Source organism: Lactuca serriola, chromosome 4 (assembly GCF_051521515.1).
Source record: "Lactuca serriola cultivar US96UC23 chromosome 4, Lser_US96UC23_V15, whole genome shotgun sequence".
In the NCBI taxonomy this organism is placed as follows: domain Eukaryota; kingdom Viridiplantae; phylum Streptophyta; class Magnoliopsida; order Asterales; family Asteraceae; genus Lactuca; species Lactuca serriola.
Genome location: NC_136411.1, coordinates 166,283,418 through 166,296,302, shown reverse-complemented (window position 1 = coordinate 166,296,302; position 12,885 = coordinate 166,283,418). Strand labels below are relative to the sequence as shown.

The following is a 12,885-nucleotide window of genomic DNA, read 5'->3' as shown; positions in this document are numbered from 1 at the left end:
AGGGTTTATCTAGGGTTTAGGGGACTCAAAAGGGGTTAGAGAGAGAAAGTAGTTTAGAGAGAGAAGTGAAAATGTGTGAAAAATCCGGAAGAATTCGCATGGAATATATAGGGACCGAAGTTCGGATTTACACTGGGCGTACCAAGGGTACGCTGGGCGTACTCCTCGGATAAGACCACCAGCTCGGACCCAACTGTGTTGCACCCATCGGATGGATCAGATCGGACCTACGCGGGGCGTAACCTCTTTGGACGCGGGGCGTACTGCGAGGGTGGCGTGTCACAATCCGAAGCGAAGCCTTGGTCAACAAGCGACGGCCCAGATGCAGCCACGTCATATATCTCGCATCAGATTTCGCAATTTGCACACTCAACTTTAAAAATTCGTAACTTTCGCATACGAGCTCCGTTTTCGACGTTCTTTATATCCACGCAAAGGCGGGAACGTACTCTACAACTTTCGTTTAGACTTCGTCGGCTAATTTTGACTCGATTTTAAATTTTATATTATTAACAGGCCGGGACAGGATTGGTCCGTCAAATCCTCATAACTTCTTCATCCGACGTCCATTTTCACCCATCTTTTTCTCGTTACGCTACTTTTAACGAGATCTTCGACTCTCGTTTAGGTCGTGTCAGCTAAAAATCGTTCGATCTAATATTCGAATTTCGGGTTGTACACTGCTAGTCCGAAACTTCGAAAAATCATAACTTCTTCATACGAAGTCAGATTTGGGCGTTCTTTTTATCGATGTTCTTAGTTTAACATATTCTATGACTTTCGTTTAGATCGCTAAGGCTAAATCTCGCTCTATCGTAAATTCGCTATTTACGCTTCCCGGTGCCGTGACGGTTCCGTCGCGAAACTTCAACGGGTCATAACTTCTTCGTTATAACTCGGATTTCGGCGTTCTTTATATGTACGGAAACCTTGTGACATATAATACAACTTGGTTCGAACTATTTATTCTAAATAATATTTTGTTGAAAAGTAATTTTCGACCCCTATCGTCTCTAAATTGACTTGCCCGGATCTACGGGCGTTACACCATACTTTCCACACGGACCATCCCAGAGCTCCTAAGTAGCAGCTCAACCTTCTCGTTCACCAATCCCGTCACGCATGCTCGCTCTTCAGCGAAATGCTCTACTCTACCAGCGTACTCATCTGACTAAGGTTACTCCCTAGGCTCTTCCTAGGTTCTCACACTTCTCCGCCATCAGCTGCTGAAGCACTCCTGATGATGCCAGCCATCTACCTCCTGAATATCGTCATACTCACTTAGTAGCTGACTCCCATCGTCGAGAGTTCCACAAAGCACAAAGCAAGCAGCATTCAGGCATCGAAGCATGTCCTTCAGCACGTAAAACCTCCCTAGGTTATTATCCACTCGCTATCCTCATACTCGAAGGATATCACTGAACTCTAACATCTTCGCCCCACATGGCCTCTGGCTACCCTCTCAACGGACTCCTCATATGCTTATATAGATACCTCTTCTAGATTACTCCTCTACTCAAATCCCCTAAAGGATTCCTGCTGAATACTCTCACTCATCTCATACTCAAAAGCACATCACATACAACAACAACTCATAGGCTAAGGCATCACAAATCAGGCCACTCTAGTCCTAAGATATGAAATACCTAGCCTGTCTCTAGCATGCACAATATCTCATAAAATGTATCATAAATATCTCATAACAAAAGTAAGGGTATTTTGGGAAATCACCGTTCGGGCTCTGGCTGATTGTACACACTGCTCTTTCTCGCTTTCTCTTTGAACTCTTATTCGCTTTAGAAAAAATCATTTCTCTGAAAATTTTTCTCAATTCCTCAGTTTGATTCCAGATTTACCCGAAGGTGCGTCCGAATCTCGCAAACCAAGGCTCTAATACCAACTTGTAACACCATAATTTTTTTAAGACTAAAATTTTCATTTAAATTCGCTTAATTCTTAAAACACTTTTCGTAAAAATCTCATTTTGTTTAAATTACAAAAAATAACTCCAAAATCAAATAAATAATAATCCAGAATCCTCTAAAACATAACTCTTCCTCTAGTGTGTACAATCGAGTCGGTGTCGTCCCGTGATCCTGAGAAAACCTGAAACACATAACACATAACACAGTAAGCACGAAGCTTAGTGAGTTCCCCAAAATACCACATATAACACATATTAGCCACTCGAGGCTATAACTCGGTGGGCCCTCTGGCCCTAACTCTGTGGACCCTCTGGTCCTAACTCTGTGGACCTTCCAGTCCTAACTTTGTAAACTCAGGAACATGCACAACATAAATCACATAGAAATAATGCAGTGCAACCCATAACATACATAGCATACAAGATACTCTGTCACATAACTCTGGTTACCTACTCAAGGTAAAGTATAGTGAGAAGACTCACCTTAGATGTCTCTGGTAATCTCGCACGCGTATACACTGATCTAGCCTCTACCTAAACACATAAACAATTATCTCAATCAATAACGGCTCTACAGGATAGACTAATCCTTTCCATATCCTCTAAGAAGGCTAAAAGACCATTTTTACCCTTCAAATGGTCCACATGACCAATTGTTGACCAAACCCTAAAAGTCAACAAAAGTCAATGGTCAACTCTGGCCAGACTCGTCGAGTACACAAGGGTGACTCGGCGAGTCCATGCGCTTCTTCTGACTCTTCCATGGCCTCACTCGACTCGTCGAGTGAACCTTCCACTCGACGGATTTCCACTGGATTCGTATCGCGGGGCAACCCGACTCGACTCGTCGAGTCTCCCCATGGACTCGGCGAGTTGCTCCAATGTCAACACTCATTTGACCTTCTGAGGTCAGATCTGTTCCTCTAATCCATAGATTTGGCTTCCCTACGACCAATAACCACGTAAAGGTCGAGGCTTGACATACATGCAAAGCTCACAAGGCTTTCCTTAGAGAAATGGTTCCAAGAATGACATCAAAGTCTCATTCTCTCAATGAACCAACATAAAGCATACAAAATAAGACCCTATGGACCTTTATGGGTCCAGATCTGGGATCTCTCACACAAAGGGACCCAATACTCATCACTACAAGCCATAGGAAGGTGTAAAAACCCTAAAATCACCAATCTCACCCAAAACAGAAAAGGGAATTCGATTTGATACCTCTACAATGAAGATACGAGCTCAGGAACTCTGAATCAACAACTCCCTTGACCTCCCTTTGCTGGAAATGACTTCTCCCTTGCAAAAATCACACCAAGAATGCTTAAAATGGCGTTATCTCTCTCACTCTTCGCTCCAGCTCTCTAGGGTACCTCTCTCTGGACTGGTAGTCGCACAAGAGGGCTATAAGGTCCTTTAAATAGGTTTTAAACCCGGACAATTAGGGTTTTCCTTAACAGCACTGACTCAGCAAGTCCATATACCCGACTCGTCGAGTCCCTTCATTAAACAGGTCACCAAGTCGCGATCCTACTCGACGAGTTGAGGCATCAACTCGCCAAGTCTCTTCATATCCCATAATAAAATACTCAAATTTTCATGTCTGGATATCCGGATCTTACACGACCAAACTAGTTATGAAATCATATCACAGTATATTTGAAAATAATCATTTACTTTAGATGATTATATATTTTTATATAAAATAATATATATATATATATATATGAAGCATAGGAATAGTAAACTAGGCATTTTTTTGGCAGAAATGGTCCCTAAACTTTGCTCCTCATTCTTTACCCATTTTGACATTTATGATCCTTGCAATCAATATTTTTACAATTTTAAGAAACCTTTTAATATTTAAAGTTTGGCCACAAAACTTTAACGGTTTGACAACTTTGATCCCTTTTCTAAAAATTTGCTAATTTCTACCCTTTTAAATCTTTAACCGAAGCTTCTGATCCTTGCAGTCAAAACTTTTACATTTTTTCGTATTGAAAAAAACAGTCAAGGGCAAACTCCGGGCTTTTCACCCTTGCACTTTCTACGTATGTCATATTTATCGATCCGAAAACAATATTGAAAGTTTCTGACCCCGCTGGGGATAACCTTTCTAGTTTTCATTATAACAATGAAATTCAAACTGATTTTTATTTGATTTCTTTGTAAAATAATAATTTGATTTAGCTATCATTGAAAAATAATATTAATTAATGCTACATTTGAAGAAGTATATTCAGTTAGATAGAAAACAAAATAGACTTGGATTCTATTACTTTGACAATTCTTTTAGTTTTAACTTTTAAATGTACATTGGTTTACAAGTTTGAATATATACAAATTTGAAAATGAAGTTTTTTATTACCCTCACTAATTTTCTTCTTCTAAGAAGATTTATCAAAAAAACCAAAACAAAACAAACAAACAAGCAAAAACTAGGCATATTTACCTAACGTTTCTCCATCAAATTTTACAACCAAAAAGAAAAACATAAATTAGGACAACAAAATCTTAAATTCCAAAAATCAATCAAGTACATAGAGATTTGGAATCAACCGAGGACAAAATAGCAAGTTTTTTCAATACATTATAAAACGCTACACTAGTATTCAATTCATAGAGGGTAAAAGACGCACCAATTTGGTAACAAATAACAAATGCCATGACAATAGACATAACATAATAACATACAAAACTAGACCATAAATATATTTTAGCAAATAAAATTCTCATCATACACAACCGAACTTGACAAAAAAATGATCCAAGACACCAACACCACAAGCAGCCAACCAGAAAAATCTACTGTTGCTTGCATTCAGGAGGTCTCTCACCCTGTTCACCACCAGCATGCACAATGCCACCCTTCTGCAAACACCCCTCAATATTAATTTAACAATCACAAAAACAAATCAATAAAATATTAAACCAAACCATGTTAATTAGATCACCTTCGTTCCAGAAGACTGCAAGATTACATGAAAGAAAATAGAGAATAGTTCATTAGTATGTTGGCGTAAAATCCATATTGAATATTGTTATAAGAAAATTCTAAAAAAATTAAAAATGAAAATTTTACCTTCTTTTTGCTTTTGGCCTTAGGCTCGTCTTCTTCATCCTCGTCATCATCCTCATCATCTTCTTCGTCCTCTTCATCATCCTCGTCATCAATTTCATCCTCGTCGTCATCCTCGTCATCATCATCTTCAATACCTTCAAACTCGTCTTCTTGTACAGCTTCACCCGTAAACCAAGAGACCGCATGAGGGATAATTTTGTCACGAATGGTTGATCTGAAAAAGTAAACATGGTATGAGGAGGGGCATTCATGTCATTTTAAATAAATAGACACATTGCCAAAGCAAGTCGACTACAACTGCACAAACTTTTTAGGGTTAATTTAAACAAGGGTATTTACATCTTTTGCACATCAAAGGCAAGTAAATAAAAACTCACCCAATGTCATAGTCTTGTTCCATTTGATTCTGAAGTTCTTCAGCCTGGAAACATTACACATCAAAGAATTAACCCATTTATGGCATTATACTTGCAAAAAAAATACTTTGTATTTAAATGAAACTTGCTAGAATTAGGTATTTTTGTAATAGGATGAAATGAAAGTAGAATACTATAATAAACAAATCAATGAGAGTAAGTTATCATTTCTTGCATTTAAACTTAAAAAAAAAAAACACTAAATATTTATAAAACTTTACCATCTCTTCATCAATTTCATCTTCATCCTCAGGGACTTGTGGAGGGTTAAAAAAGTTGAAAAAACTTTCACAATTTTCTGTCTTGGTTATTGGTTTGGCATTCTTTGAACCCTTTTTTGGCTTTTTCTTCAAGATCTTTTGTGTTAAACATTTCCCAGGTAACCATTCAATTTCAGTCCTGCAAAAAAAAACATAAATTGAACTCAAAGAGGAAAAGATAATGAAAAAGTGTACAATGAGATGATGTAAAAAGATTTACCCTATTGCCTTCTCTAAAATAGGTTCATCATCATCAATCATATGATAAATTTTGGTCAAAACAGAGTTCTTGAAAAATGGATTGGTGTCAAAGAAGAACTCGAGCTTAAAACCCTTGGGATCATCAATGCGACACCATTTAATATCCTTAATATATTTAAGAGCTTCTTCATCTCGTTCAGAAATCTGAGGTAAAAAACAGTAACTCCAACAATAAGCAACAATTTTTCTTACAACTAATGAAAAAAAACATATGTAATTAACAGAACATATACCTCTTCAGCCAATATTTCATTGGTCTTCATTGCATTTAACCAAAAATTCGGCACACCCTTTTCTGCAAAATAGAATTTGGCACAAACTTGTCATTTAAGTGTAGTTTCTTTTTGACCTTTTTAGATTAATTAGAAATAGACTTAATCTAGTGAGCTATATGTGCATGTTTCTTGTTTATTTAGTAAGAAAAGAACTTAAAGTGCAATGTCTTTCTCTTTTTACAAACTTGGCCTCATTCACTTTTCCTTCCTTTTTCTAAAGTGATTGTTTTTTTCTTAAATACTTTTAAAACTTTAGTTGACATAAACAAGAAAAAAAAAGATACCTTCTTTAGCTTTATCATCTGCCACGTCCATTGCAGCTTCATCGTTAACTCCATCAACTTCAACAACACCATTTACTATATCGTATCTCTGCAGTTTCAGATCAAGGTTAAGCATTAACACATTTATTGTACAAATAAAAACATATCAACATGATTAAAAGGATAAACTCATTCAAGACCTTTGAATATAATGGTGCGTATAGTTTCTGATATTTTGCTTCAAGAGCAGCTCTTTCTTCAAAAAACTTAGCCTCAAGCTCGTCATGTTCACTCTGCACATCAAGAATATGAAAATAGTATTTAGCATTGCACTAAACGAATACAACTTTACCAAATAGGCAGACTCTATAATCAAATAGAAATTAGTATCATGGTGAGAAGAAAATCAATAGACATCCACACATGCCATAATCAAAAACACCAGATAAACTACACATAATCATACTGCAGTTATAAGATATATAACTTCAACAAAACGAATTGTACCTGGATTTCTCTTAAAACCTCGACTCTCTTCCTAACTGTCGGACTCAAACTCTCGAGAATATCCGAGTGTTGCCCTGCAAGGTTTTGAAGCTTATCCTGCAAACAAACCATCAAACAAACAACAAAATCAGAACAAATAACACAAAACAACCCTGAATAAGATTTTGCATAACAATTAGAAAATACAAATTAGGAAGAAAAAAAAAACCTTTAAGGCGTTTACAAGCCCAGCACGATCCTCCGCACTAAGAGCTGCAAGAAAGATTGACCGAATCAAACCAACAAAGTTCAAACTAATTTGGGATAAACAACGATTGACGATTTTAGGATAAGAGATGAAGACGGTACCTGCAGCGGCGGCCGGTAAGGAGGCGCCGAGATCGGACACATCAAACTGTTCTTTCTTGTTGTTTCCCATGATTGTGGCCGACGATTGTGTGGTTGAAACTGAAAACCCTAGAAAGTACACACGAAATTGAAGAGAAAGGGAGGGAAAGTGAAAGATAGGGATAGATGGAAAAGATAGATGGGAGATTGAAGAGAGGTTTGGGAGGCGAGTGGGCGGTTTGTTCTGCGTTTAGTAGTCTCGCATCGTGACCTAATACAGTTCTAGGGTTTATATAGTCTTGAGGTGGGGATTGAGTTGAGTTTCACGCGCAGTTGATGGCGCGTGGACTTTAGTGAGATTCGCAAAGTTGGACACCAAGATGTTGGGCTAGAAGTAGAACTACATTTGAGCTGGGTCCGTTTGTGAAGACAGGTCTCAAGAGTGTTGGACTAGCTTCGATGAACCCATGATGTTGAGATTGTGATTTTAATTTTTTATTTTTTATATATTTTAATGTGTTGAGACTTGAGATATACTTATTTGAATAAAAATAGTTTTATATTTTCATGCAAGGTATATATATTTTTTAGCTAATGCTTCCATAGATCATTGATTCCCTTTGAAAAGCAAATTTTTATATTCCCTCCAAATACTCAAATTAGTAATCGAACCTATGTAAATCGATGTATTTGAGGGAGATCTTTATCTGAATTGTAATTTCATTGGTTGTAAATATTGAAATATGTTTTTTGTGAAAATCGTTATAGTCATCAGATAATCAGAAAATTAAAACACTTATATGATTCGAGAAAATTAAGGCACACACAAATGATGATTTCTTCAACCGATCATATAATTAAGTAAAAGCATGACTGGAGAATATGATTCATTAGGAAACGAGTATAAGACAAACTAATCCTTCAACATGCACCAACACAACACAATAATATTTCCTATTGTTATGGTCATGAATATGGCTCATTTTTATATTTGAACTACATACCGTCCAAAGTTAAATCTTTTGGGATTCGAACATAAGATTACTCTTTTTTTAAATTTCGAGTGATTATTGTTAGACCACCTTGATGGTTGTTGATACCAAAACTAATTCTAGTGGTTTTAAATAATAGTGCATATGCAAGATTACAAGCTTAGTTAGCCTTCAAAGAGAATAAACATTAAGTAAGGCTAAATAAATCAAGTACGAGATAAATCATTTTTCAAAATTAACCCAACAAACTATAACATACTTGTTCTTTCAAAAATACATTACATTATGTATTTATGAATGGAGAGCAGCGGATAAGTGCCCCTTCACTTACAACCCTTAGATCATCTTAACTTTCAAATCATCATTGTGTTAAGTACCTATTTATAGGTTCTTACGTTTTGCATCTCCAATCTCCACCTCCAAGATCGTGTGTGACTCCCTTTTTAACCTTCGACCACACGACTCCATCTTTAACCTCCAACGATTCCATCTTCAACTCTCTCACTCCCTCGTGCCCCATTTTCTTATCCCCCTTGTAAAATTGACAACACTTCAACCTTATCCCCTTTATTTTCCTTCTTATTAAACTTAACAACATAATATAAATGGTCACAAAGAAGGAAAAACATGGGTTTGCAGTCCAACAATTGGTGATAGTGAAAATAGACGTCGATTTAAATTGATGGAACTCTTTCTAGGAAAAACATCCCCTTGTTCATGGTATTTCATCCTATCATCTTCGTTAAATTTCCATGGGGTATTAAAAACTGAACCCATGATTTCTATTTTTAGTTTGAACATGTTGTTAACAATATAAATAGTGTATTAGCATCCCAACTTAGCATGTAATTCTTCAATTGGTTCATGCTTTTAGAATTAGGGTTCGTCTTGCTCTAGTTCTAAATTTGTGCTTTATTATCTTTCAGTTATGAAATTCTTATGAAACTGTATTTCTTCAAAGTTTTTAAAAACCACACAAATGGTGGTGTTTTCAAGTTAATATGAGGTTAAAAAACCACTTTAATTTGCTCGTGTTTAAGTTAATGTTGCTAACATATATGACATTTTAGTTTTAAATATCAAGTTAAATCGGTATTTTATAGTTGTTGGTGATGTTGCCTTAGGGAAAGACCTCAAGAAGTTTAAGTTTCTATTTGGTAAGCATATTTTGCATCCAATTTTTATTCCATTATGTATCATCATTCTACATCCTAACATAGCTTTTCAACTCTTTATGTTCCCTTTTGAACCACTTTGTTTCTTATGAACATCATAAGTCTGATGAAAATTTCCCCGTAATAAAATGATTTTTAGACCCACAAAAAAAAAAGATTAGTGATGTTATTTGAAGTTGACTCCCATATAGGCATTTAGCCTGTAGGGATGCTTTTCTGCAAGTTGGTCGACTGAATTTGGGGCGATATTAATGGAAAAAAAAGCTAGAAGAAAACAAGAAGCACATGGTGAAGGTAGACAATAGGGTAATATATAGAAATGGAACATGTTGAAAATGAATAGGATTTAAAGAATGAACCTATTGAACTGTTTGCTTTTCCTTCTTAAGATTCAAAAGTATATAAATGGGATAAGTATATATATAATCTTAATCAACATATCACAAGTCATATTCTTAGTTTCTTTCCACTAAATCATTATATGCTAATTGGCTTTTATTTCTTAAGTTCTTTTGGTTCATATTTTTTCTTTTACCATAAAGCAATGAGAATTTGAGTATGTAACCGGTGGATGATGCAAATTTTGGGAAATTAAGCAAAAAAGTTGTCAGATGGAACTTTTCAACTAAGGTGTATTATCATGTAACATCTGCGTTTTCTCTCTAGGCATTAAGAAGATGATATATTGTAATGGTCAACAATTGTAACCTTTTATATGAAGTAAATAAAGAGAAGTATTGATTATTATGTGTTCTATGTGTAGTTATATGTAGTATATGTGCTTAAAATGGTATGCTAAAATAAGAAATAAAACACGCGTATTTTATAGAATAGTAATTAGGACAAATAACCTTGATGAAAGTCGAAGTAATCGTAATAATGATTATGAGGATATAAGGAACGATCAAATCCAACTTAGAACGAATAAGTTATGATCCGTTGAAATTCACGTTCGACCTGGTACGACATCGAGTGTCGTAAATAGTGAATTAGACATAGATCGCTTATTAGTCTATGTGATATAAACGAAAGTCGTAGTAATAGTTAAACCGAGAGCGTGCATATAGAGAACGCCTAAATCTGACTTCGTACGAGGGAGTTATGATTTTTCGAAGTTTCGGCACAAATGAAATTGAGATCGGATGATTTTTAGCCGAAACAATCAAAATGAGAATCGAAGATCTCGTTAATAGGGGTTCGTCGATATAAAGACAGTCGGAAACGGATGTCAGATGAGAGAGTTATGATTTTTAACGGATTTTAACAATATAAGTCTGTTAAAAATATAACTTTAAAAATAAAGTAAAAAATTAACTGACGGAGTCTTAATGAAAGTTGTAGATTATGTCGATAGTTACGCGTGGATATAAAGCCGTCAAAAACGGAGCTCCTATGAAAATATATGAGTTTTCTAAGATTTTATAAAAAGTTGCGCGCAGACAGAGGGCATGACGCATCATTGACAACCACCAAAAGTCGACATGTTTCACCACTAGATGAACACCAAGTCACCCCCCCCCCCCCCTCCCAAACATAGTGTGCGACGGTGTTTTTCAGCTATAAATACTCACCTTCGTATATGCTTCTCATATCTCACCCCTACAAGCCTTCTCTTTCGATATTCTTCGATTTATAGCCATTTTACCTTAGTTTCTAGTATATCAGGGAAGCCCTGCGACTCCTGAGGGCCTGACAAGTAGAAGCTTTGTCAATACAATTTTCCGGACTTTTGTCTAGAGAATCTATGTAAGTTAAATTACACTTTATATTTATTTTAGTGCAATTTATATTTAAGATCATATTCGTTGTTATGAATTTATAAATAAGATTTGTCAGTAAATCCAACATCATTTTACTAATTGATCTACTTATATGGATGATGTTTAGGCTGGGTTTAGTGAGGTGTTTAAAGCGCAATTTCCAAACAATATACTTTGTATAACAAACAAACCTTGCTTGGGATATGATCTTACCTGGTTGTCTCTTATCCGCTATAGATTAGTAGACTTTGGCATTATTGAGAAATCTATACTATCATTAGCCTTGAGGAATATCAGACTAAGACTTAGTAATAATTATGATAGGTCACATAAAGAGAAAAGCTAAGTGCTAGAGCGAAGCGTTATCCGATTTCCAAGTCGCCACTTTAACAAGTGAGTTGATAGTTACTTTCACTTACACATAGATATAAAGTATCCTCATGATTAAATGTTATGCGTGCCCATTTATATGCATTACTTTGATATACGTGTTAAATGAATTATATGATTTTACTTGATTCAGTCTTATAAGTATTTATAGTAAAATTTCCAACAAATATTACACACTATATTCAAATGTTTATCTTACATGATATAATCACATGTGAATATTACATCATAACGTATATTCACATGTGAATATATTAATTCATATACTAATTAACGTGTGTGTGTATATATATATATATATATATATATATATATATATATATATATTTGTGAATAATATATGGTGTATTTAGTATAGGCATTTTTATCAAATAATTGGAATGCACACAAGTTAACTTATATATTTATGGTAAAAGCATCCACAAATGAACTATTTAAATCCACATATCAAAAAATTAACATACAATTCAATGAAAAGCATACCAATATAATTTTTATATATAACTAATGTGTAAATTACATAAAACCTTTCATAGCTTTTAATAAGCATATACTATTAGAGTTGTACATACATATTCATATGTGAATATTATGTGGTATAATTAGTTTATGCATTTCATCAAACAGTTGATGTGCATATAAGTTACTTTCTCCAAAAACTGCTATGAATTTCATATGTGTTTCATTAACACTAAAGAAAATAAGAGAGATTGAGCAATTTATTGAACATATTACATGAAAATCGCAATTAAGTATTGTATTTGCTTCCTTTTTAAAAAAATATATTCACTACAATCTTCGCAAGTAACTCACGTTTAAGAATCGATTCAATATGTGCTTCATTTTATACGAACCGATGAAGAATATCTGGAGCAGGTTCTGATTTTATGTGCAAAGCAGTAGAATCGTAAGAGATTAGTTGATATCTTATAGATCTAATTATAAAAGACAAGATATGATCGACACTAACATGGATTCATATATAAGATTGCAAGTTACAAAAATACCACTCACTACTAAAAATAGGAGATGCCTTTTTTAGGATTTGTAGTTGTGATTTGTTCTTACGTTCTCAAACCCGATAATTGTTCTTATTTGAACCTAAGTCGCCTTTTATTTCTCTCTCTCTCTCTCTCTATGTTATATATATATATATATATATATATATATAAGGTTACATTTAATATGTGAATTTTGAATAAAAAAGAAAAAAAATACAAAAACGACAAGCAGTATTAAATAATTAAGAA

At 34.8% G+C, this 12,885-nt stretch overlaps 1 protein-coding gene across 1 annotated transcript; it reads right to left on the bottom strand.

The window, feature by feature from the left end:
* Positions 1–4,425: 4,425 nt before the first annotated feature.
* On the bottom strand, positions 4,426–7,584 carry LOC145102888 (nucleosome assembly protein 1;2-like). The gene is made up of 12 exons (XM_079040395.1): positions 7,340–7,584; positions 7,200–7,243; positions 6,992–7,087; positions 6,685–6,777; positions 6,506–6,593; positions 6,180–6,241; positions 5,906–6,090; positions 5,647–5,824; positions 5,387–5,430; positions 5,010–5,223; positions 4,882–4,896; positions 4,426–4,798 (listed from the first exon to the last, which is right to left on the bottom strand). Exons 1-12 carry the CDS (start codon positions 7,407–7,409, stop codon positions 4,733–4,735), a joined length of 1,155 nt encoding a protein of 384 aa, XP_078896521.1. The 5' UTR covers positions 7,410–7,584; the 3' UTR covers positions 4,426–4,732.
* Positions 7,585–12,885: the final 5,301 nt, after the last annotated feature.